The following is a 26281-nucleotide window of genomic DNA, read 5'->3' as shown; positions in this document are numbered from 1 at the left end:
GGTCAAAAGTCTTAAGAACAAAAACTGAGGTTTCCCAGAGAAAGAATTCAGCAATATAGAAACTCTAATGGCCTACCCTATAGATTTAGACTTATCAGTCCCCATAGCTGCATGAGAAAATTCCTTAAATCTCTTTAAACATACGCATGTGTGTTTGTACATATACAGGAGGCTGTGCTCATATAAAGAAAAACAGGACAAAAATAACAATCAAACCTCATTTCCTTGCACATAACATTGATGGCATTTATTTAGTATAGATAAAGACTTCCAACACAGAACACTGTTAGGAATTAATCATTAGGAACTATGTAAGAGATGTGATGTAAGGCAAGTATTATATAAAGATGAAATAGATAAACAGTTTTTATTTTTCTACAGAATTCACTGCAAGTTACCATGCTATGAAAACAAAAGCCGCCCACTCTTAATAGGTCAAATTTGTTTAGTAATTTAAAGAAAAATATATGACTCCCATCACACAGATAATTCTAAATTTACTTTGAAAATCAAATCATCAAGAAGTGTCTATCTGGAGAGACTACGGACCTACTATCACATTATAACAAAGATAAGGCTGCTATCTTCACAGAATATATGGATAATTAGTAATCAACCATTAACACACTGAATGTTCTAATATTTGGGGAAATATTGGAAAACTATTTTTTAAAAAACAAATTTCTGTGGACATTGTTTATCTTGCCAATGAGATTAGTTTGGAAAAGGGGTCTTGTTTAGTCTAGAAAATCTTCAGAGTCCAATAGAGTTCTGGGCTGAACATATACTGAAGATCCTTTACAAGCACAAATAGGCTTGGAAATCACGCAGTCTTACTTTGAATTAGCTTGCTTTAGTCCAAGGTATGGAATTAATGATCAAGTACTAGGAATTTCTGTAATGTACCCAATGCCAAATGGCTACTAACATTCTACTTCCTACTATGATGACTCCTTGATTAGAGCTCGGTGGGAGGCATAAAGCATATTGTGAACTATAAAATAAATTGTACTCCAATTTATTCCAGATCTCTAAAGCTAAATCTTGTTTTTCAATATAAGAAACTCACTATTTTAGCAAAAGTAGTATAAGTAAAACTGGGGCAGGAAACTTCTAATTGCACAAGAAATACATGAAAGACTTAATCATTCTAAGAGAAGAATCATTTTCCCAGTAGCCCCACTGCTATGGATGATATTTTCATGAGCCTGGGCCACCTTCTCCAATGAATACTGAGAACCTATTACAGGTGTCAGCCAACCAATTTCCATTCCAGCTTGAAGGGCCGCTGCATATTGCCTAAATTCCTCCTAAGTGAAAGAGAAAGGTATGTCTGTAGAAGAACATACGACCTAAGTTTCAGAAGCACTAGAAATTTTCAGATTCTGAGAGTTAGAACATAAACGGTTTCTTACAAATATGTGGCTTTTGTCAACTTGTCCAGAACTACAGAAAAAGTAGTTCCATATAGAATAACCATAAGCCCAATTTGTCTGAGACAGTGTCAGTTCACAAAATACCTACTGTCCTAAAGTAATTACTAATAGTATGTCTTTTCTCTCTCAAAAGTGTCTTCACTTGGAAAATAAATCACACTGTCACCCTGGTTATCTTATAGTGACTAATACTTAACATACTCATGTAGTCATATAACTAAGTTAAACATCTGCTTAAACTTTCAGTCTGTCTGACTAGGCAAATTGTCTCAGTGTTTAAGTTACCAAGATCAGAATCACTTCTTTTCCTACCTTAGTTGATGAGTAGAGAGCAACCCCAATTATACTAGATTCCTTTGTCATGGTGTCCCGTGGTTTTATTTCAATAGGACCTCTGCTGCCAACAACCTATTATGAAGAATAACACGTCTATAGTTAAAGATTACTGTAAAATAGTATTAAATTATGGTAAAACTTCAAAGTGGTAAAAAGAAACCAAAATACTTACTATTACTCGTCCTCCATGTGACAGAAGATTCAAATCATTATTAAGATTTACATTAGCTAACATTTCAATGATCACATCAATTCCTTTTTCACCAACAGATTTCTGTGTAATAAAAAAGAACCCAGAGTGAGATAAGAAAACAAGTAAAAAAAAAAAACCCTGTAAAATAGTTATCATAGTCCTATATATTGCAGAAATGTGTTTCAAAAGACATAAATACTACATTTTTAAGACTATAACACAAATTGTTAATGATCTAATTATATACTGAGGATGTAATTCCAAGGTACTAGTCACAACATCTAAAGTGATAAAGATTTATACTAAATAAATTTCACGTGCTTCGACTCGACTATAAAATACTTTTTATTTTATAAATAGTTGAAAATTTTCTGTCTTCAAAATGTATTTTCACAGAGAAAAAAAAAACAAAGCGTAAATCCCAAAAAGGTTTTCACTTTAAAAAAAAAAGAAAATCACTGGCTGTCTGGCGTTGCAGATTTTTTCTGTGTGTGCATTCAGTTTTGTCCCAAGTGGTTTACAATCAGCTTGGCTACTACTTCTTTTCTTTTGGGTTTTTTCAGAGATCTCGGCCATCCCAAACTGTCTCTTAAGTAAGTTATACATATACACTTTATATTCATTTTATTCTAACAAAAAAAAAAATGAATACCTATGTCAGATATTGTTAAGTACTGGGAATTCAAAGATGGACACAGAGAACTCAAAACACAGCTAGGGAGAAAGATGGAAAATACCGCTGACACAGCTGTGATGGAATGGGCCAAGTGCTGCATGAGCAGAAATAAACCACAGGTTATGGAGAAAAACAGAGTTACAACCCTGATCACCTGTAATGATCACAGAAAGTTCCACAGAAAGTTCCACATGGAATGGGCCAAGTGCTGCATGAGCAGAAATAAACCACAGGTTATGGAGAAAAACAGAGTTACAACCCTGATCACCTGTAATGATCACAGAAAGTTCCACAGAAAGTTCCACATGGAATGGGCCAAGTGCTGCATGAGCAGAAATAAACCACAGGTTATGGAGAAAAACAGAGTTACAACCCTGATCACCTGTAATGATCACAGAAAGTTCCACAGAGGTGAGGACCTGGGCCCTGAGGAATGAACAGGAGTCCTGTAAGTAAAAAGGGAGGAAGAAGAGCCAGCGGAACACACATGAGGCATAGTCCCTCCAGACAGAAGAAACAGAAAAGCAAAGAGCTATGGACTGAGAGTCCAGGTCAGGATCAGAAAGCAGCCAAGCAGAGCTGAGGCATGTGTTTGGGAACGTGGGGAGGGGGGGTTGGGGGGGACAGGGAGGAGGGAAAGGGAGAGAGGTAGAGACTATAAGTTGCTATGGACTGGGAACACACATTGATGCCACGTTACAGGATCCAGACTTTTGGGGGGCAGGTATTAATTAAGTTTTGTGTCAGACCCTGTTTTAGGATACTGAGCTGCAGCAGGTAACAAGAGAGACAAAAATTCCTATCCTCATGGAGATACATATACATATATATATATATATATATATATATATATATATATATTTTTTTTTTTTTTTTTAGGAGAACAAATAACTCTGGAGACAGTGAAGATAGAAGGCGATAGTAAGTCAGTTATAAACAAAAGACAAAGCTGGAGAAGATGAAGACTAAACTAAGTCACAATGGAGAACAGAACAAAGAAGATATATTTGAAAGGCATGTCAGAGATGAAACTGATAGAGGGAGGTGACTGGCCTGATGGGTAGGAAGGAGAACGATAATTAAAAGATAGAAATATAAAATAAAACTTGCGACTCTGTCTGGGGGGAGCAAATGAGTGGAGACATCCAGGAGGCCAATGACACAAAGGCAGGGAACTCACGCCAGAGACAGTGCTGGATACCAGCAGGATGCAGGCACTAACTGACCAGGGGAGATGAGATTGGTCAGGAGGAAGGTCTAGCACCAGGGAGGATGGCAGACCAAGGGGAAAGTCTAAGGAGCAACAACATTTAAGTAATATGAGGAGGAAGGGGGCTGGAAATGGAAGTCAGGCAAGTAAGACGAGAACCAGCTTTCAGGAGACGTGGTCAGGGGTAGCTGCTGCCAAAAAAAACCCCAAAAAAATCAAGCAGGATGAGGCCTAAGCCAAAAGCAGCAGATGGGTAATTAGGAGCCCACCAGTGACCTCTGACAAGAGGTATAAGTAGCTGGGGTGGAAGCAACATGCGGGGGAAGGTGACGGGAGGTAAGGAAGTAAAAGATGTCCTCACTACTTTCTCAAGTGTGGTGGTAGAGGGTGTGGAGGGTTTGATAAAGGGTTAAGGGAATGGTCTGGAGAATGAGAGAGACTTAAGCAGAAGGAGCCAGTAGAAGACATAGAAGCCATAAGACCTCAAGGTCTTAAGGTCAGATTTCTGCAAAACAAAAACATATTCTTAAAATAACTGAGCATTTTTCATCTTTATAAATATTCTTGGATAATAGTATCAGGCATGAATATTCAATTAATTTTACGTTTTCTAGATATATAACAAAAGAGTGCCTTTACACAGCTTTTTTTTTTTTTTTTTTTTTTTTGGCAAGATGATGCAGTGGTAATACACAAACCCTCACTCATACTTTCCTCAATTTGTAATGACCTAGGTTACACAGTAATCAGTACCTGGAAAATTCTAATTCTTTCTCAACATGAGCAAGTAGTCTGACGATTAGGTTGAATTCTGCTCTAGCAATGGAATATATGCAATGAGTAATTAAAGCCTACCTCATCACTCTGGTTGTGGTAGTGATTATTCTTCCATGGCATACAATTGACAAGTAAACTTTGTCCCCTAGCTTAGACAGATCCAATTTGTAATCTGTAACTACCTCACCTTCTCTGGAAAATTTAAACCAATAGAAATTATATTAAGAAATTAAGAAAACCTCATGGTTGCCAGAGGTGGGGGTGGGAACTGGGTGAAATGGGTGAATGTGATCAAAAGGTACAAACTTCCAGTCATTAAAAAAAAATAAGTCATGGGGATATAATGTACAGCATGACAACTATAGTTAATAATACTGTATCACAGATTTGAAAGTTGCTGAGAGCATATCTTAAAAGTTCTTATCAGAAGAAAAAAAATTTGTAACTATGTATGGTGATGGATGTTAATGAGACTCAGTGTGGTAATCATTTCACAATATATGATATATACAAATATCAAAAAAAAAATTTAAAAGAACACCTCTCAGCTCTAAATACAAAGCTATGACTTTACTCAAAATGTGACTGCATTAAAGAGTACCAATTTTTATAACTAAGACTCTGGAAAGGCTATATTTTATTTGATAAACATAAACAAGTCAAATGAGAGTGAGGTCTGAAAATTAGACATCTCTGCTTTTTTAATTAAAACTTTAAAACACACATAGGCATAAAAAAAGAAAACAAACAGCTTTAAGAGAGTGGTTTCTTAAAAAAGGTTACAAAAAAGTAAGTCTCTCAAGAAACAAAATTTACTTTCATAAAACTGTGGACTAATTTTACCTTAATTTTATCAATATAATTATGTTCTCTGTGGTTAAACACTTCATGGGCTCCATTTTGCAAAACGATGTTTTGTCCTTCCCCGGTACCAGCTGTGCCCAGAACCTTTAAACCATAAGCTCTAGCAATCTGGCATACTGCCAGTCCAACCTGAAAAACAAAATATAAATGCATACTTTTAGATTCTTTGCATCCCTGCAAATATTTCTTAAATATATATAATAGAAGGTTCCTCTAGGTCCTACCCTATCCTTAAGGAATTTCGAGTCTAAATGAAGAAATAAGAACAACAGCTAACTTTTATTGAGCATTTATAATGTGCCAGGTACCACAAAAAATACTTTCTATGCATTGCTTTATTTTATCCTCACAGTAAGTCTAAGTAGACATGATGTATGTAGTAGACATGAAATGTCTACATGTATGTAAGTAGACATGAAGTAGATATGACTAGTGTCCATGTTCTGTAGATGAGAAAACTGTAACTTATATAATGTAAGTGACTTGCCCAGGTCACAGAGATGGGAACAGGACCAAGTCACAGAGCTGGACCAAATCAGTCTGTAGAGCTTGAGCCTTTAACCACTATATCAAAACGTGTACTTAGCATCTGCTTTGCACAGAAGGTACAGAGTTTAAAGCTATTCAAAACATGCTCACTGGCTTCATACTTTCACTGTACATTTAAAGTATTACACAACAAATGTTACACCATTTAAGTGGAAGAGACAGGCGTATGAGCAAATTAACTTATTCATCCATATGATGACCGTTAAATGTTTACTATGTGCTAGACATGGTACTTCGTGTAAGAAACATGTTTTAAGAAAGAGGAAAAATAATAAACAAACAAATAAATGAATAAATTAAATTCAGAAAATAAAAACGTGCTATGAAAAAAACCCCAGCCTATTGTGTTACAAGGAGATAGAGAGAAGGGTTAGTTAGATCATCACCAAAGGCCACTCTGAAGAGATGAGACCTGAGTGAAGTGAGGCACGAGCCATGTGCAGATCTGGAAAGTCTGGTGGAGAATGCGGTGGGCAGAATGGCTGTAGCTCACCTTGTGATGTGGGAATGAGCCTGGGGCATTAAGGACAGAAAGAGGGTCCATGCGGCTTAAAGGCAGGGCACATGGGAGACAGAGCAAGATGTGGCCAGAGGGGCACACAGGGCCTTGCAGGTAAAGGCTCTGGATTATATTTAACAGATAACTCAGAGCTATCAGACAGGTGCACCTGGGTGGCTCAGTCGGTTAAATGACCGACCAACACTTGATTTCGGTTCTGGTCATGATCTAACAGTTTGTTGAGTTCGAGCCCCACATTGGGCTCTGTACTGACAGCGCTGAGCCTGCTGGGGTTCTCTCTCTCTCCCTTTCTCTCTGCCCCTCCCATGTGCTCTCTCTCTTTCTCTCTCAAAATAAATAAATAAATAAATAAATAAATAAATAAATAAAACACTTTATATGGGAGACAGAAAGAGGGGAGTGGCGATAGGAGTAAGATGGACCTTCCTCATGGACTGCATCCGAGAAGTGAGGCACAGAGAAAAGTCAAGGCTGTCTCCTGGGTCTCTGGCAGGGTTAACTGGGTAGATTAATAGGGCTGAGGAAGAGTACAGAGAATCAAGTTTGTAAAAGTATGAAGACTCACTCTGAGCAAGCTGAGCTGTATTTGCTCACCTAAGTGAAAATGTGTAGTAATCAGCTGAATAAGCATATGGAGCTAGAAATATAAATTTGAGATTCATCAGTTTAGAGATGGTATTTAGAGCCACAGATTGCACGAAGTAACTAGATCATTACATAAATGTGCTTAGGATAAAGGAGAAATAAACGTATATTAGGAATATGGATAAAAGTAATTATTTAAATTACAGTGCTAGGAAATCTATGTTTGGTTACATGATCTATGAATGGCACAAATAAGTGTCACGTACATTTAGAGCAGGGCTTCTCAAACTTAGCACTATTGACATTCAGGGCTGGACAGTTCTATGATGTGGGTGCGATCCTGTATGTTGAAGGATGTGTAGAGTAGCATGTACCCATTAGAGGCCAGAAGCCCTCCATCCAGTGACAACCGAAATGTCCCCAGACACTGCGCCAAATGTTCGAGGGGGAGAAGAGATGATGCCAAACCACCCATCGCTGATAACCAACAATTAAGAGGAAGGTAAAATCATGGACTAGGCATGACAGTAAAGAGTTTAAATGAAAAATGATGATAGAAACTGATTAAAATTGTAACAGAATCACAGACTCCCCAGGCCTGAAATGGACTTTAAAGATTGTATGGCATATGGGAGTGATGAGCCTGAACTCTGTTGGGTTTTGGCAGGGATTTGTTTGATTTAACCAAAACAAACAAACAAAAAAACTCACTGATGAGAGAGACATTCAATTCCATGAAATACATTATACTATGGAGTTAGCACTATTGATTTGCTACTTTAAATTAAAAAAAAAAAAAAACAGGCCTGTAATAAAACTACACCTATACTAAAAACTTACTGTAAATATATCTCTTTATATTCTACTTTGAAGAAGCACCTAATCGCTGTTCTGAAGGTACTGTTTACTTTATTCTTGTCAACAATTATATCAGCAATACCCCTTTGATCGATGATATACCGTTAATGTGTCAACTATTTTTCTTCTATTTACTTTGCTGACACTAAAATAGGGCACTCCCCACCAACATATCTGGATAACAACCGTGTTCATAAATTCCACACCATTTTAAATACACACCATAATCCCAAAGGAATTTGCATTAAATGAGGACAGAAAGTACAAACAGAAGCAAGACAAAACCCAGTACTATTTCCCTGTGGTAGGGCAGGGAGGATCAGAAGTTGCTTCACACACCAGGCCACCAGCCTATCCCTGCCAGCCAAGGATTTAACAAACTCAGCCAGCTCAGAGAACAGTATGGATTTTGCCTTAAAAAAAAAAAAAATCATGGTGAAGCGACTGAGCTTTTTACAAGAGGGTGAAGGGAATAAAAAGATTTTCTTTAAACTCTTCTCTCCCCTTCCTACTGAAACCTCTCTCTTTTATACAGAGCACAAGGTTAGCTCTCTCAAAGCCAAAGCAATTTAAATAAATGCATGTTTGACAGATCCTTTAGTTATTTTGGGTGAAATTTAATTTAACCCAAAAATAGCCTCTTCAGTGAAGGTATGCAATGGGAAGTTTTGACAAGGTGTATCTGTCATATTTTCTCAAGCCCCCAAAAGACATTCTTGGTCTTTTCAGGAAATAGTCTGATCTGTGACATCCTTCAGAATTGATCTATTTGAGGTAGACAGGAAGCTAAGTGTGGTACCTCGTGCTTCATCTCTCTAAAGTAACAGAAACACAATGGGCTGAATTCTCTGTTTGTACCACCTGGCCACCTTTAGCCATAAATTCACATTTTCAGGATGCCACTCATTATGCTGGGTACAATGTGCCATTTTTAATAGGTTACTTGTGTCGATTTACTCTGCAGAATACATAATGCTCTGAAAGGGTTAACCAGCTTCCTCAAGGTTAGCTATGGAGCCCCAGGACCTGTATTTTAAAAATGTGAAATCTCATCTCCAAAATTTCTAAAGCCTCTACATGCAGGATAGAGGTCATGTGGATTTCTTGTTAAATTCCAACCTCAGAGCTCTAACTTTTCCTCTAAGCTCCTCAGAGGCAGACTGACAGCCGGTTTCTTGAAGACGCTTCTGACAGCCCGGTGTTGGGTTATTTCACTGAAGGGCTTATTTTAAAGTTCTCCGTCCTCTCCCCACCTCCCCACATTAGCATTTTAAGCCACGGGTTGTGGAGTTAAGGACACAGCTGTACACTGTGCCTTCCATGAATGTCATCAAAGCGCAGCAGGCGAGCAGTAGAAGGAAGATAGAAGGGCCTCAGAATTCACAGTGCAGCTTTGCAGTGCTGTCTGGGGCAATGCAGGTAAAGCTTTAACGAACCTTAGTTTCCTTATCTAAGGGAATAAGGAATTAATATTAACTTTAAAAAACTGTTTCAAATTCTAAATAAATATATTATAACATAGGCTACTTGAAGGCAAAAACAAAGCCAGTTTATCTTGGTCCACACCCAACACAGGTGGAAAACCTAATACACACATTTTTAATGGGGTGGTCTGTTGAATCTGTTAACCAAGAAATGCTAAACTAATGACAAGGAATCACCTTCAGAAGATAGAACTTGAAAAAAGCTTTACTACTAAAAGGAATATTTATTGACTATAAATATTGACTATGTTTATAAATTTGGCTTTTAAAAATGACTTAAAAGGAATATAATGTGAAACCCATTAACAAAATCTCATTTAAAAATAAACTTAAAAAACAAATACTTACTCCTCCACTAGCCCCATGAACCAGAACACTTTCTCCAGCTTTCACACGGGCACTGCAAAAGAAGGCATGATCATCACCTCACTTTGAAGCTAATTAACCCAGGAGTTTGTCATTCTTAAGAAAACTCTACCCTCGGGGCGCCTGGGTGGCGCAGTCGGTTAAGCATCCGACTTCAGCCAGGTCACGATCTCGCGGTCCGTGAGTTCGAGCCCCGCGTCAGGCTCTGGGCTGATGGCTCGGAGCCTGGAGCCTGTTTCCGATTCTGTGTCTCCTTCTCTCTCTGCCCCTCCCCCGTTCATGCTCTGTCTCTCTCTGTCCCAAAAATAAATAAAAACGTTGAAAAAAAAAATTAAAAAAAAGAAAACTCTACCCTCAGTTCAGCTAACACTTCCCCAAATAGGAAGCTCATTCTACTTTACAGCCCCAAATTTTCTCCAGGTTTTAGAGGATCAAACAATGGCTCTTCAGAGCCACAAACAAAAGACAACCTTAAATTTATTTATGCATTCAACAAACGTTTACTGGGAATCGGTTATGTGCCAGGCACCGTGCTGCATGCCTGTCTCTCGAATTCATTCCCCCAGAAAGTGTCTCAAAACAGGCTTTTTATAGCCTAATTGTTATTCTGTGGCCCGGGGTAATGTCCAAGTAAACACAGAAGTCAGATTATTTAAGGAAACATTTTCCTTCTCTGTGCCTTTGAACATCAGGTTGTATAACCTCTAAGCCTTCATTTCAGAGAGCAACGCTGAATTGGCATGGTAGAAGAGTAAGAAGTACGATAAATCCTGTCACAAAGGTTTCTATGTCACCCCCAAAATGTCTAGATCCTCTGGTGAAATGACACATTCTTTTTAATTCTGGTTCATACTACTACTTTTCTATTATACCAAAAATAAGGCACAGGCAGTGAGACAGACAGGAGATGCTTTATTATTCCAGATGGACAAGTGCTAATGTCACAATCCAGCAGCTGTTCTATGATCCAGATCTGACTCTCAGGAGATCTCTTCCTTCCTAGAACAATAGGGGTGGCCACACCGTACAGACATTGTGGTCAGACATCTGGCAGTAAGAACAAAATAACCCTGGGTCTTGCTCAAGGCTCTATGCTAACAGCCGACAAATGGCAATTGTGAGCAGTAAATGAAGCTTTTCCCAATACTCTTGCTTAGAGATAAGGAGACTGAGGGCAGTGAGTTAAATGGAGAGTCTGAAATGATAAACTTAAGATAACTATCACCAAAACACTTTGATACTTTAAAAAGTAAAACATAAATAAATGTAAGAGAAAGAATAACTAACGTTATACTGTGGGATATGAAATACTTTTCCCAGTAACGTTTTTAAAAAACTTACAAACGAGCACTCAAACACTAAAAGCACATTCTCCCTAAACCACTGGGCTTGGGGTGGGGTGGTGAAAAAGCAGGCTAACCCTCTTCTGGATGCCCATTGCTTTGATCCTTCTACCCTTGCACAGAGTCACTGTGATGGTTAATTTTATGTGTCAACTTGGCCTGAGCCATGGGGCCAGATATTCGGTCAAACATTATTCTGGATGTCTCTGTGAAGGGCCTCTTCCAATCAGCTGAAGGCTTTTTTTTTTTTTTTTTTTTTAATTTTTTTTTTTTCAACGTTTATTTATTTTTGGGACAGAGAGAGACAGAGCATGAACGGGGAGGGGCAGAGAGAGAAGGAGACACAGAATCGGAAACAGGCTCCAGGCTCCGAGCCATCAGCCCAGAGCCTGACGCGGGGCTCGAACTCACAGACCGCGAGATCATGACCTGGCTGAAGTCGGACGCTTAACCGACTGCGCCACCCAGGCGCCCCTCAGCTGAAGGCTTTAATAGAACAAAGACTGGCTTCTGGAGCAAGAAGGGATTCTGCCCATAGATTGACTTTGAATTTGAACTGCAACTCTTTGCTGGGTCTCCAGCTTGCCAGTTTACCCTCTCAGACTTTAAACTCACCAAGCCTCCACAGAGCAATCTCCCTGCCTCAATCTCTAATATATATATACATATGTGTATGTATATACATATGTAAGTATGCACAAATTCTGTTTTTCTGCTCCTCTGGAGGACCCTGACGAATACAGTCATCTCCCCCTGGGGGTCACGGCAGGGGCTGGAGCCTTGGCCTGGCCTTCCATGATGCTGTCCCTTATTCCCTCCCAGTCACTGAAGACTAGTACATGGCACACAGACTTTCTCTCCCACCCAAAACCAACCCTAATCTAAAAAGTTTCAACATTCCCTGGGAAGAAAACCTTGAATCACAATCCCCGAATTTTCCTCCCCTTTGGCCACTCTCTCCCAAGGCTGAACCTGGTAACTTCCCTCAACCATTCCACTTGAGAAATAGCAGACCCTAATAACCAATGCTATGACAGCAACCTCCTCTCCTAATTCTGTAAGCCCATATTCTCTCAAAAATTTTCTTTCTACTTCCCAGAGACTGGCATCTCTCAATTATTCAGTTTCTGCCCACTTGTTGCTCCTGGCCTCGCTTCCTTTGCTGGACAGCTGGACCCTGAGGTAGGTTACCCCAACTCCTCCCTCTCTTCCTCTCCAGTGCTCTCATTTCCTTTGCACTGTTCCATTTTGCCACTAGTACTCCAGGCCTAGATGAATGCTAAAATCTAACTTCTTTGATAATCTATCCAAATGGCTTAGTACTATTAAAAAAAAAAAAAAAAAAACTCACATGACCATGCATTTTGGTGTCACTTCAGTTCTGATTCTCAAAAGATCACTTTGCATATTTAATTATGAAAAGTGAGGCAATCACATATGAGTTCCTTCAACACTCCACCTCCCTACCCACAAACTTTTCCATAATTATGCCATTTTCACATCTTATAGGTTTAGCAGATGAGCTGTCCTTCGGATAGCTGAAGCCAATCTCCCTACATATGTCCTAAGTCCTTTCCATCTTGCCTTCTGCAGGATCTGGTTCCATCTGCCACTCCACCCTCTCTTCCAAACCTTCCATCGCCCCCTCTCTGCTAGATCTTTTCTCAGCTATAAACATGTTCAACTCTTGCCCAACCTTTAGAAAATCCTGTTGTCCCCACACTGTCCTCGAGTGTTCTTCTGCTCCCTCCTCCCTCCCTACCTCCATTCAAGGAACCAGTTTCCGCTTCCTTCTCTAGCCCACTCACTCAAGCTTCTGTCCCACCACTACTGAAAATGACCTGATTCAAGTCACCAATCACCTCCTCACTGCGAAGCCTGTTCTTTTTATTCCCCAAACACCTCGCTGCTACATTTGATGGCTAGCTTCCCTCCTTAGTAACAACATCAACTACTGTCCCTAACACTGCCAACACTGATGGGAGTACTTGCTCTGCACCAGACTCTGTGCTGATCTTTACCAGTGTTACCTCATTTAGTTCTCACCACACCCCTAGGAGGTAGGTGCTATTACTATCCACGTATTTCAAATCAGTAAACTACAGCTCAGGCAAGGAAGTAACTGGACCACAGTCATAGGGCTGGTCGTAGGACAAAACAGTATTGGCCTTGGCATACACTCCCTTTGGTCTCTTAGGACTCTGTCCCTACCTCTGACTATACTCCTACATGCTGATATTCTCAAAGGTTCTATTCTCACTCCCCTGCACTTCACTCCCTGAAGGCTTTCAGTCACTTTCATCTCATCAGCTCCCACACACAGGCTGACAGTCCCTCGGTTACATGTTTAGCCTTCAGGCTTCAGACTTTCACCTAACAGGTTGCTGGTCTTCTCCATTACGATGCCTATCTTGGTTTCAACTCCAAAACTGGACTCAGCTTCCATTTGACACTTTTTCCTCCTTTTCTTTAAACATTATCCAAGCTAAAGAGCTGGAAGTATCCGTAAGCTCCTCTTCTCTCTCATTGTCCACATGCAAACACTCAACCAAATAAACCTGATTTTACCCTCCAATAGTTATCCTTTCCTCTCCACCTTTTCTACTCTGGCCCGTAAGTATTATGCCTAAGAGATATTCACATAATACCCCCCTATCTCTTTCTCCATTCCTGTCACCAAATCCTGTCACCTTTCACATAGTTGACAAGTGATCTTAATAAAATACTCATATGACAGTATCTCTCCTGAATGAAACATTTCATGATCCCCAATCCCTTACAGAACCAATATGTGAGCTCTATCATCTTGCTTTTCATAATATGAAATCTATTCCATGTGATAGCTAACATTTATTGAGCAATGACTATATTCTAGCCTAATTCTATGCCACTCTTTGCCTTGATATCTTCTATTCAACAAAACCAAACTGCTATAGCTCTCCTTAAATATCAAGATTTCCCCCCGATGCTAGGCTATTCCTATGGTCTAGAATTCCCTCCCTGCTCCGAACTATCCTTCCCCAGGATAACCCCTTCTGATTTTTTTTCAAATACATAGGGAATTTGATGAAAATACAGATTCTCAGAGGGATGCCTGGCTGGCTCAGTCAGTGGAGCATGTGACTCTTGATCTCGGGGTTGTGAGTTCAAGCCCCACACTGAGTGTAGAAATTACTTAAAAATAAAATCTTTGTGTGTGTGTGTGTGTGTGTGTGTGTGTTAAGGACAGCTAGGTAGCTCAGTCAGTTCAGCATCTGACTCTTGATTTCGGCTCAGGTCATGATCTCATGGTTCGGGAGTTCAAGGCCCACATTGGGCTCCATGCTGACAGTGCAGAGCCTGCTTGGAATTCTCTCTCTCTCCCTTGCCCTCTGCCCCTCCCCTGCTCACACACACACACTCTCTCTCTCTCAAAATAAATAAATAAACATTTGCAAAAATTAAAAAAAATATAGGGAGATTCTTAGATCCCAACCATGGAAGCTGACCAGTGGGTCTAGGGTACTATACTTTTAAATTGCAGCAATTAGTTTCTAGGGCTAGATAACAAAGATTTTTGAACCAGGACTTTAAAATAATCCAAGCCTTACGTCTTGGCAGGAAGCCCTATCTCATCACCACTGTTACATCCCTTATGATCCCACAAATCCCTATGCACATCTACACCACTGTACTTCCTCCATATTATACATCAATAATATTACTCTTATGTCTATCTCTCTTACTAGACTGTCAGATGCATCTTAAAGATAAAGACAGTGTTTTGCTCTTCTTTATATCCCCAGTGATTAGAATAATCTCCCAAATTAGCATAGTTTCCACTCCATAAATACTTAATGGTAACCAAATATGAGAGACGGATACATGGACGCATGGCAGGAAGGAAGGCAATACTGGCAGTATAAGCGACAGTGTATGTTATTACCTGTGGAGCAGAGCTCGATAAGCAGTAAAATATGGGGTACCGATGGCAGCTCCTTGTTTAAAGTCCAGTTTTTCTGGCAGTGGGTAAACAGTGTGATCTGCTGCAAGAGCATACTCGGCATAGCCCCCAGAGATGGTGCTGGTAGTGAAAACTCTGTCACCTTTCTGGGGAAAGCAAGAGATTAATAAATGCACCAGGGATTAAAAATTATGTCTAAATGGGTATAATCCTTCATAATGTAACCATTATAACAACAAATAAGTATTTATGTATTGCTTTCTACATCTTAGGGTCTTGTAAAAATAGCTTCAAAATGCTGAAGGTTAAAAATTTTTTTTTTTTTTTTTTTTTTTTTTAGAGAGAGAAAAAGCACGAGCTGGGGAGAGGGGTAGAGGGAGGTAGGGAGGGAGAGAATCCCAAGTGGGCTCCGTGCTCAGCACAGAGCCCAATGTGGGGCTTGAACCCACAATCCTGGGATCTTGACCTGAGCCAAATCAAGAGTCAGATGCTCAACCTACTGAGCCACCCAGGTACCCCTGAACATTTCTAAAGGTTTTATTCGCAGAAACAAAGAAGAAGAAAAATTAAAGGAAATAGAAAAAATAAGAGGAAAGAGAACCTCCAGAATGGTATAACATGAAGACAACTAATCTTCATTGAGATCTTACTGTGCAAGACACTGTATTAGATGCTTAATGAGTACTGTCTAATTTGATCTTCTCAAGAGCCTATGAGGTAAGTACTTTTCTTATCACCACTTTAGATGAATTCCACTATACAAATGAGGAAATGGAGGGACAAAGAAGTTCAATAATTTGCTCAGATTAAGCAGTTAGTAAATGGCAGTTAATAAAACCATTTTTTTTCCCTCTGGTATACTAGGGAGAAAATAAAACGTAAGGTTTCTTCCACACACTAAATACCTGTTCTAAATCCTTTCTACATGTTCCCCCTCATTTTTCATGCATACACCAAGCGCAAGAAACTATCTGTGGATCCTGATAGTAAAATGAGCCGAAACAGGCTTCTTCCCTTGTTACAGCACCAGAAACACAGTAGACTTTCAGTAAACTCTGCTGGGTCCTTGCTATTGAACAGTGGATGCATAGTTGAGGGTCAGGTATGGCACTATGCAAACATTCAAGCCTGTCCAACATGACCTGCATGCTAGGGAAATTAGACTATCACTGTAAACACCTGCCCTAACTCTTCTTTCTTGAAAAAAAAAATGTAAATATTCCTTGGAAGAAGCACAACTTTAAGGCAATAACTCTAGTATACTTAAATTTGTACTATAAAAAAGAGATCTGAAAAAGTAACAGCACTATGCAGTGCGATAGAAACAAAAAAGCCTCACAAGGCATCCAGGAGTCAAAGACAAGCCTCACTACTTAACAGTGTCACTTGCAAATGGTCAGATATGACTGTACTAAGATCAGTACCATTTTTTTACAGCTTAAAAAGAGGTTGTACTCCTTCTAATATAATTCAAATATTTTCTAGGAATTCACTATGAAAGCAGTACTTTTTGAGTTCTGTAATGGATATTAATAACAAAACACCCTCCCCCACTAAAAGCATCTTAAACTCTAGGATGACAGAAAAGAAAAGGGTAAGAGTAACTACAATGCAAGACAAAGATGATGCGCCATCAAAGCTGGGTAGCAGGAAAAGAAAGAAATTATTTCTAAGTAGGAGTAAAAAACAGCTTCATTGGGAAGCTAATATTTAAGGTAAGTCTTGAAGAATAGGACAAGATTTTAAAAACTAAAGCTGAGAAGAGTCATTATGAGTGAGGGAAACAAAGTAAGTAAAGGAACAGTGGCAGGAGTAAGTGTTGAGAAATCACTGGCATTTGTGCCCAATGAGTAAGCAGTCTAACATACAGAATGTAATAGTTTCAGGGATAAAATGAAAGGGAATTAAAGCTGGAGGGTAAAATCTCGTCCACCTATGCTTATAATTTTCAGTTTAATTCTGCCAAGCGGCAGAACCAATATGAAAAAAGATAGAGAAGAGCGAGCATGGGGTATGCAGGGAAGAGCAGCTTTACTAAAAAATAAACTACCAGGTGAGAAGGAATAGAGAGAAGAATGGAAGGATACTAGAAAGGAGCATGAAATATCTTCTCTAACAACATAAGCAGTCTCAGCAATACTCTGAAATCTGCAAGGAACTAATGTTAAGAATTAACTGTAAAACAATCGATTACATTTTAGAAAACACCCTTTATATAGCAAGAATTGACTGGAGGAGGAGGGAGAGCAGGTGTTAAATACCCATTACAGATATCCAGGTAAGGGACTAGGTAGAATAACCTGAACTATAGGCAGTGGGAATGGAAAGAGAGAAAACAGTTCTAGTAAGGGAGAGCTGAGTGGGGGGAGTGAAGAGATATGCCTCAGAGCACAGAAGTCACCAAGACAGTCACACAAGAGAGGAGCAGATCTAACGTGACAAAAGATAAACTCAGTTTTAGACATACTGAGTAAGAGGTTACCAAGGGTTGACTATGTGGGTCTCATACTCTCCAACACAACTTCCTGTGATTATGTAAATGTTCTATATCAGCACTGTCCAGTAGGGTAGCCACTAGAAACAGGGGGCTATTCAGCATTTGAAATGTTGCTACTGTGACTGAGGAATTGACTTTTTTATTTTAATTTTTAATAAGAATTTTAAATAGCCACATGTGGCTACCTTATTAGACAGCACAGGTCCACAGCTTCATAGACAATTCTAAGCTACAGATATCATATGTGATAATGGACACCATGGGGGTGCATGAGATCTTTGTGAAGAAGGTACAGGATACAAAAAGCAGAGGTCTAAGTAAGAGGCCAAGAGCACTGGGCAGCACTAAGATTTGAGGATTATCCAGAGAAAAACAAGCTTGAAAAACAATGTCCAGGAGGAAGTGGGGAAGAGGACAGGAGAAAATGATGTCATAGAAGCTGAAGAAAAAAAAAAATTAAGAAAAAGTAAGTGGCTGAGAGTGTCAAATGTCACTGAGAAGTCAAGAGAGATAATGACATAAAAGGCCCCATTAACTCCAGCAATAGAGAGGCCATTAGTGACATTAGCAGGAATCGTTTCAGTGGAGCGATGGGGGCAGAAGCCAGACTGCCACAGGCCGAGGAGTACAAAGCTGTAGGAATCTGACGGTCTTCCTGTGCAGAGGCCACGTTAATCTTCTCTGTCTCAGTCCAATTTTGGTAAATGTGCTGCCAAAGTTGACCAGGTCAGGGAATTATGAGAAAAGGTGCTGGGACATGAATATACTATCTGTGTTTTATATTTCTTTTGGCATATAAATAACGAAAGCCCTGATCATAACATTTTCATTGACTCAGTCACCTTGATCTGAGTCAGAGCTCTAAAAATGTATAGTTGACCTTGCATTTTTTTCATCTTTTACTCATTATTCAAAAGAATTAGCCTTCCCTTTATCCTATGAAACTGAATTTATAAAAGGAATGAAACATCATCTAGGCTTGTTTTTATCGAGAATTAGGAAATAGTATAATTTCCTTGCTTATTTTCTTTCTTACATGTTTCTGCTACATCAAAAGGATCAGTTGAATTCTATGAGGGGAAGTGAAGATACAGAATTTACCCAGCACTTGTCCCCAAAAATACAAACAAGGAAGACACCTAGACAAGAGGTAATCTCTTTTTTGAATAGAGGAGTCCCCCAAGTGGCAGAACTTGTGTAATGGGGACTTTTATTTATTTTTTAAGTTTTTATTTAAATTCCAGTATAGTTACCATACAGTGCAATATTGGTTTCAGGTGCACAATATAGTGACTCAACACTTCTGTACGTCACCTGGTGCTCATCACAACAAGTAAACTCCTAATCTGTAATGGGCCTTTTAAAGATTTATATACAGACACATTTGAAAGCTATGTCAAAATATTTTAAGAAAAATATTTCGCCAAAATAGAGATAATTTAAAATGTAATACCTTGAAAGTAGATGCATTATCTCCAACAGCTTCTATTACCCCAGCTACATCTGAACCAGGTGTATAGGGTAAGAGTGGTTTTATCTTGTGAGTACCAGAACGAATATATGTTTCCACTGGGTTTACACCACATGCATGGACCTTGATTAGAACCTGCAATGCCAATGTATTTTAGTTAAAACAAAACACTAGGCATTCATTCAGCATTATGCTAGGACTATACAGATTATGGGAGCTATAAAAATGGAGGGGGAAACCTCGCCTTCAACAAGTTCACATTACAGTTTTGCAAACCAACATATAAATAAAAAGATAAGACAGAATAGTTTATGTGCGCAAAACATTTTGGGAAAATAGTAGTGGAAATATTTAAGAAGTCGTGTGGCACAAACCTCTATGTGCTCATCAAACCTATCTCCTCCTCCTCCTGGGTATGTGCGAAGAATATTATTTCTTGGTGCCTTTAGTTATGAGCAGCCAAATGATTGAGTTTGGGCACAAAATGATGAGAACTACTCTCAGGGCTGGCCCATAAAGACCTTCTGGGCAATCCTCACTGTGCCTTCACCGGTTCATTAGAAGGGACCTCAGAAGACAGGCATTGAGGGTGACAGAGCCACAGTGATGGAGGAAGCCTGGGTCCCTAAATCATTCTTCAAGAGTCACCCGCAAACGTTTCAGAATTCTGCAATGCAGTGAATGAGAAACAATTTTCTATTGTTGAACCATTGAGATTTTGAGGTTACATCTACCACAGAGGCTAATTTTACCTTAATTAACACCTAACGATTACTTCTGGTGCAAGAGTAAGAGAAGGCCTTCCAAGGAAAGCAGTATTTGAGCTAGGCCTTAAAAGAAGAGTAGACATTCTTTCAGAATGGGAGAAAAAGGACAATTCAGGTAGAAGGAATAGTATGTGCAAAGACAGAAGGAATGAAAGGGCCTCCTGGGGAGACCAGACAATCCTCTGGGGAGACCAGACAATGCTGCTTGTTATAGCACAGTCTACTGAGAAGGAGCAATAAGAAATGAAACTCTAAAGCTAGGTTATGGCCAAACTGTAAAAACTCATAAGGTTCAAGTTTCGTTAAGGAAATGGGACTTACTGCACTACGGAAGGTGCAGTAATAAAAATACATAATTTTTAATGAGAAAGTGTATCGTTAAAGTCACAGGAAATGATTAAACTCTTCATTTAAATTCCCTTAAATCATATATGGAAAAGCATGTATGCAGAAGAAAATTATTTTCCTACTGTGCACAAAAAAGAAATCATGGAAGTTTGTAATAGAATAACTTGTTCAACAATACTTCTGATTTTATCCAGAAAAAATCAATTATTGCACTGCATAGATGATTCCCAACTTCAACAATTTTCTTGTAACAGGATATTTTTCCTTTTCATAGATCTACCTCACTAACTGTTATAATTACGTTCTCTTTGTCAGACCTCATATATATCATCAGTATAAACTCTGTCCTAATTCAATGTCTTTTACAAATTATTGTGAGTCTGCTTCTTTTGGACATTAACCTGATGTGCTGGAGACTCACACTCAGTGTTAATTATTGCCTGTTTTTATGTCATTATATCTACCTGGTGGTCTTTTGGAGTTGGTACTGCCACATCCGACTGGAGTTTCAGCACTTCTGGTCCACCAAATTCAAAAACTCTAATTGCTCTCATCAATTTCAGTCCAGTTGCCATGGTGACCTAGATACCAAGAAAAAAAAATTATGTATTGTCATATGCATCTAAGCTACCATTATGTTTTTTTTCCCCTGGAGGGGGTAGATCAAACAATTTTTCAAACAACAATTTAAATCTTGAGCTTACACAGATCTCATTTCATGTTTAAGAACCTTTCATCTTACAAATCCTTCAGCTACAAAGCAAAATACTTCATACTACTTCCTGTAGGGATTCAGTGCCTTCAACAGGGGAATCAAACATGCAAATAAAAACATCTGGCTAGACATAGAATGATATAATATCTTAGGTTTCTTTTTGTGTAAGCTTGTGCTGCAACATCTTAGAAATTTTAGGAGCTGATGTTAAGTTTTATTAACATTAGAAAAATAGACCTTCCATTAGATTACGAAATATTTCAAACATACAGAAAAATATGAAGAGTATTTATAATAAACACATTTACTTCCCACTCTGCTTTACCAAATCTTAATATTTTAAAAGCCCAGAACATTACAGACATAACTGAAGCCTCTGAACCCTTCCCCAAACCCATTTATAGCCCACCCTTTTAAGAGGTGATTATTACCATAAACTCGGTGCCCCCCATTCCTACGTATGATATCATACCACTACTACACATATATTCATTAGTCAAAAATATGTGCTATTGTGTTGCATGTTCTCAAACGTTATTTAGATTGGATCACACTGTACTTAATTCTGCAACTTGCTTTTTCCTCTCAACATTAAGTTTTTGAGATTTATCAATGGTGAAACACTTGGCTTTGTGAAGTTCATGTACTCTCACAAAAGAGGAAAACATTAAAAACTAAAAATACTTCTTTGTATGTAATCTTTTATAAATTGTAAGGGTCATTTGCAGTTAACCTTTCTGTCCTACCACTGTTGTTATTTTTGTCTACCACTGTTATTATTGAAATGAAAACTCAGAGCTAAAATAAACTCTAAAAAAAGGTAAAGGACACTTGAATATAAAAATAGGTAATGGGGCACCTGGGTGGCTCAATCAGTTAAGTGTCTGACTTTGGCTCAGGTCATGATCTCACGGTTTGTGAGTTCAAGCTCTGCGTTGGGCTCTGTGCTGACAGCTCACAGCCTGGAGACTGCTTCGAATTCTGTGTCTCCCTCTCTCTCTGCCCCTCCCCTGCTCATGCTCTGTCTTTCTCTGTCTCTCAAAAATAAATAAATGTTAAAAAAAAATTAAAAATAAATAAAAATAGGCAGTTATGGAAATCTTCCATACCTACAGAGATGTAATGAAAGGCTTTTGACTGTATCTCCGTAACTTTGCTTGTGTGTTATCACTATTTCTTGAAATTAACCACATCAAGTATTTAGTTAGATTCTGCCACCACCTAGAACATTGTTGCTAACTTTTGGAATAATTATATTCATCAACCATGAATAGCTGAAAGATCAAAAACAGTTGCAGAGGAGCACCTGGGTGGCTCAGTCCGTTGAGTGTCCGACTTAGGCTCAGGTTATGATCTCGCAGTTTGTTGAGTTCAAGCCCCGCATCGGGCTCTGTGCAGACAGCTCAGAGCCTAGAGTCTGCTTTGGATTCTGTGTCTCCCTCTCTCTGCCCCTTAACCACTCACACTCTTTCTCGCTCTCAAAAATAAATAAACATTAAAAAAATTAAAAACAAACAAAAAAAACCAGTTGCAGAAACTAGGACTTGAAAGAATTCAGACTTTTACTATATTGAAGCTCAACCCAGGGCTACTTAGAGTACATGCTAATGATAAAATGTCACTGCATGTACAGGAGGTAATCAAGAGCATTCGGATAGTGTTATTAATGGAAAGTTCTTGATCTAATTAATCAAAAGTTGTATCATTTTAAAACCCTTGAAGTGATGCAATATAGTACCTAGCACAGAGGAGTAAGTAAATATTCCATTGCTAGAAGGCTGTTTAGCAATGACACATCCTGAAGGGAAGACCTCAAACACAAGGAGGTGGAAGCAGACAGACAACACAAGCCTAAGGTCACTGTAGAGTAGTGAGGCAGTCCTGAGGGTGACACCTGTGTGGAGTGAGGACTAGGAAAAGGCAGTTCACTCCATAACTACCAGCAGTCTCACTACTATATTTCTATTTGGGTCTTCACTCAGGCTGGGTATTTGTTAGACAAGAAAGTGAAAATGTGAAGACCAGGAAACAGAAACAACAGCAACAAACGAAGGTTGCTCTGATCAGAGTTTTCCATTCTGGAAATAAGAACACAACTTTTTTTTTTTTTCCCTTTTTGTCTTCAGCATAGTGTTATAGTAAGGGTATGGGCTTTGTAATCTGACAGCTTTCAGTATGAATTCCATCTCTTATCATTTACTAGCCATATGGCCTTGGGCAAGGCAGTCAACTTTTTTGAGCTTCTTCATCTGAAAACTGGCTAACCACTCAGGGTCACTGTGCTAGGGACACAGCAAGCATCAGGCACTGAATCTGGCAAAAATGTTTACTCTTACATATAATAGATATCATTATTCCTTTCCTATCTATTTTCTCCTTTCCAATTTCTTACTGATTAAAATACTTTTGATTCTATAATTCCATAATCACTTTTGATTGTAAATATTTGTAAGGCTCAGATTATAAAAACAAGACCTTGGCCTCAAAGAATTCAGTCTAGAGAATCCTTGACACATTAACATCAAACGTTGTTATTCATTCAACACGTATTTTGTGAACATTAACTGTAAGCGAGGCACTGTGCTAACCTCAGAGAACAAAAAGGGCAAAGAGAAAATGTTCCAGCCCCCCTCCTAGCTCCTGCTCAGTCTGTGCTCTCATTCCTTCCCACAGCTACATACACTATGTAAGATCTGTAGCTCCTTTTCTACTTTCTACCTAATTCCTACCTATTTCCTTCTTTCAAACACTCACATCTACCTTTTCACCAACAGAAAATTATTATCATTATTATCCTCAAAGAACTGCAGCAGTAATAAAAGCAAAATTACCCTGAAATAGGATCTGTCAAAATTATCTAGCACATACATTTCCCCTGCTACATTTGACATCTACTAAGTTGGGAGAAAAGAACAAAGGAAGGAGGATACTCATCCTTAATAATGGATTTAGAAGACCCTGTTGCCTTGTCCAGTACTGCCATCTTATCCTATCCAGTTTGTAAGGAGACAGGGCATAACCTTGACAGCGCTGTCTTCTACTTTGCTTCTGTCCATCTTATTTCCCACTGAGCCTTTGCCACTATGATTGATTAGGCTCCAATCTGCACAAATTGCCTTTGAAAACCCCCTCAACTACCCACAGGGTCATCATCTGCTTCATAATACATAAGGTGATAAGTCAAAAGGAATAATAAAAAGAATAAAATAATACAACACACTAATAACAATTACAATTCTTAAACCCCTGTAATACCTGAGTTCTTCTACAAAGCATGCCTTTCATGTTCATTGGGATAATTATTTTCACCATAGGTTAAAAAAAAAAAAAGCAACCATTTAATTGTATGCAGAAATGGAAATAAAATCACCATCCATTTTGTGGATGAGAAAACATTCCAAGAGGTTAAGAGGTCACACAAAAGCAGAGTGAGAACCCAAGTCCTCTATCTTAAGTGTTGTAAAGTGATTTTTCTTCCCTTTACTGTATAATCATTTTCATCTCATCCTTTGAAATGTTGGCATAGAGGAGCCTTAATTTCTTAAAAATATACTTTATAATGATGATAGCTGAGACAGGCTGAGCTAGAAATATGAAATTCAACTAACCTGAAGGTAGGATTACATATTTTATGATTAAGGCATCTGCTCAGAGTTTGAAATTTTCCAAATGCCTAGAAGTTTGGGAGATCTACTGTTGATACACAGAACATGACTCAATTAGGAAAACTAATAATTTTCTTATCTGTAAAATGGGGCCAGTATCCCCTAGCAGAGGATCCCTGTGAAGATTAAACTGCAAGAGCACACAGGTGAGTGCTTCAGAGCACGCCCAGCGCCCAGCGTGCAATAAGCTCTACTATTCAGGTTAAATCATTTGCATGTCAGCAGACCTGCCACCCTGCTAGTGTATTTAAATATAAAATTTAAACCAGAGGATCCTGGTTTAATTTTTGGTTGTACTTTTTACCTATAAAAAGTTGCCAAGTATACTTCGCAAATCAGAATTTAAAATTCTTCCTCAAATCTTTTCTATGCTCTGTTTCAATTGTTTGGTTTCAATAAAAACTAAAGGAATAGGGTAAATGTTAGAAATATATGTTAACATGGAATGAGGAGATCAAGTCACAAAGTCAGAGCAAAGGCACAGTATGAGAGAAGAGCATTAAGTGAAATTAAGAATTGCTGGCAAGACATAAAAAATAAGAACTTGGCAAGAGAATCATTACTAAATGTGCTGTTGATCAAGAAAGACTTATGTAAGCCTTTCTTTTTTTTAATTAGCCTTAAGCCAGAAATACTAAAAAAAAAAAAAAAAAAAAAAATAGAAGTACCCTAAGAAAAGTCTCTCGAAGGCTGTAGGTTACTCCCCTGGCCTGGATCTCAGTGCCCACTTCTGATAAGAGGGGGGCGGCAGGGTGTGGAGAAGGAGTTGGATGGATAATTCCAAACCCCTCCACGTTCTGGGAAGAAAAGATTGGATGGAACTGGGCAGGCAGCTCTCTGGGTTCAGGAAGAGTTCAGTGGGATTTGTTGCTGCTGACCAGACACGGTGCGTGCGGCTGGCTTCAGTGAGAATTGCACAACCTTTCCCGCTGGCAGTCCAAATTTTAGCCTTTCAACAGTTCAAATATTAACACATTCCCTGGTCACTGAGGTTAAGTCTCGTCTCGGAACTAAGTGAACATCAAACGATGTGTTTACGCAGTGTTAAGTTTTTTGCCTTTGAAAATGATTTCAGGTGGGGGCCACGGGGCACGGGAGGCCACAACACTACGCATTTCTCTCCAAAAGTAAGACAGCAGCTCTGATGGCAGAGCCGACATAGGGCCGGGCTGGAGCTCCGCAGACGCAGGAACCACGAAGGACAAGCCGTTGCCCGCCGGGCTCAGCACAGGGGCCACGCAGCCGACGCGCGCGGCCGCGGGAATGCCCACGTCCAGGCCCGGCGGCGGGGGCAGAGCCAAAGGCGCCCTGCTAGGTGCAGCGCAAACGCGGATCTCACTGGAGACCAGGGCCGGGAGGTCGCGGCCATCAAGTTAAAGTACCCGCGCGATTTACGCCTGAGGAACAAGCAGCCCGTAGAGGAAAACGTCCTCGGCCACGAGCTCCTTTTGCAAATTCTTCAGGAGGACAGAACGCGGGGTAGGAGCGCCACCTCAATCAACTCGGCCCCTTTTTGGACAAGCGGCGGGGAGATCCGCTGCCTGGACAACTAACGGGACTTTTTAAAACCACTTACCCGGTTCTAGAGAGGGGAAGCAAATTCTGCGAGGGCTCACTCAGATTCCACAAAAAAGGGGACGGACCTGGGCGTCTTCTACATTTGCTGGCTCCTCCTGGT

The 26281-nt window shown here is 39.3% G+C and overlaps 1 protein-coding gene across 2 annotated transcripts; it reads right to left on the bottom strand.

Moving 5' to 3' along the window:
• Positions 1–672: 672 nt before the first annotated feature.
• Positions 673–26263, bottom strand: CRYZ (crystallin zeta). Of its 2 annotated transcripts, XM_047085592.1 has the most exons (9): positions 26180–26263; positions 20688–20804; positions 19091–19243; positions 15123–15286; positions 9837–9888; positions 5472–5621; positions 1945–2046; positions 1749–1844; positions 673–1310 (listed from the first exon to the last, which is right to left on the bottom strand). In XM_047085592.1, exons 2-9 carry the CDS (start codon positions 20796–20798, stop codon positions 1146–1148), a joined length of 993 nt encoding a protein of 330 aa, XP_046941548.1. In that variant the 5' UTR covers positions 20799–20804; positions 26180–26263; the 3' UTR covers positions 673–1145. The 2 variants fall into 2 exon arrangements, with proteins under 2 accessions (XP_046941548.1, XP_046941549.1); XM_047085593.1 differs by lacking the exon at positions 19091–19243.
• Between the last annotated feature and the right edge of the window lie 18 nt (positions 26264–26281).

The sequence above is a fragment of the Lynx rufus genome, unplaced genomic scaffold (assembly GCF_022079265.1).
Source record: "Lynx rufus isolate CCGP_SWC_20201006 ecotype Redwood Valley unplaced genomic scaffold, mLynRuf1.p SCAF_2, whole genome shotgun sequence".
Taxonomy (NCBI): Eukaryota; Metazoa; Chordata; class Mammalia; order Carnivora; family Felidae; genus Lynx; species Lynx rufus.
Note: the sequence above shows the minus strand (reverse complement) of the source record. Positions and strands in the feature narration are given on the sequence as shown.

Bases quoted from the DNA above. Each gene is read 5' to 3' on its own strand.
- CRYZ (XM_047085592.1), bottom strand. From the start codon at position 20,798: ATGGCAACTGGACTGAAATTGATGAGAGCAATTAGAGTTTTTGAATTT. The intron at 19,244-20,687 runs GTAGATATAATG...TTGGCATTGCAG, and splicing joins CAACTCCAAAAGACCACCAG to GTTCTAATCAAGGTCCATGC. The intron at 1,845-1,944 runs GTAAGTATTTTG...TCTTCATAATAG, and splicing joins CACATGGAGGACGAGTAATA to GTTGTTGGCAGCAGAGGTCC.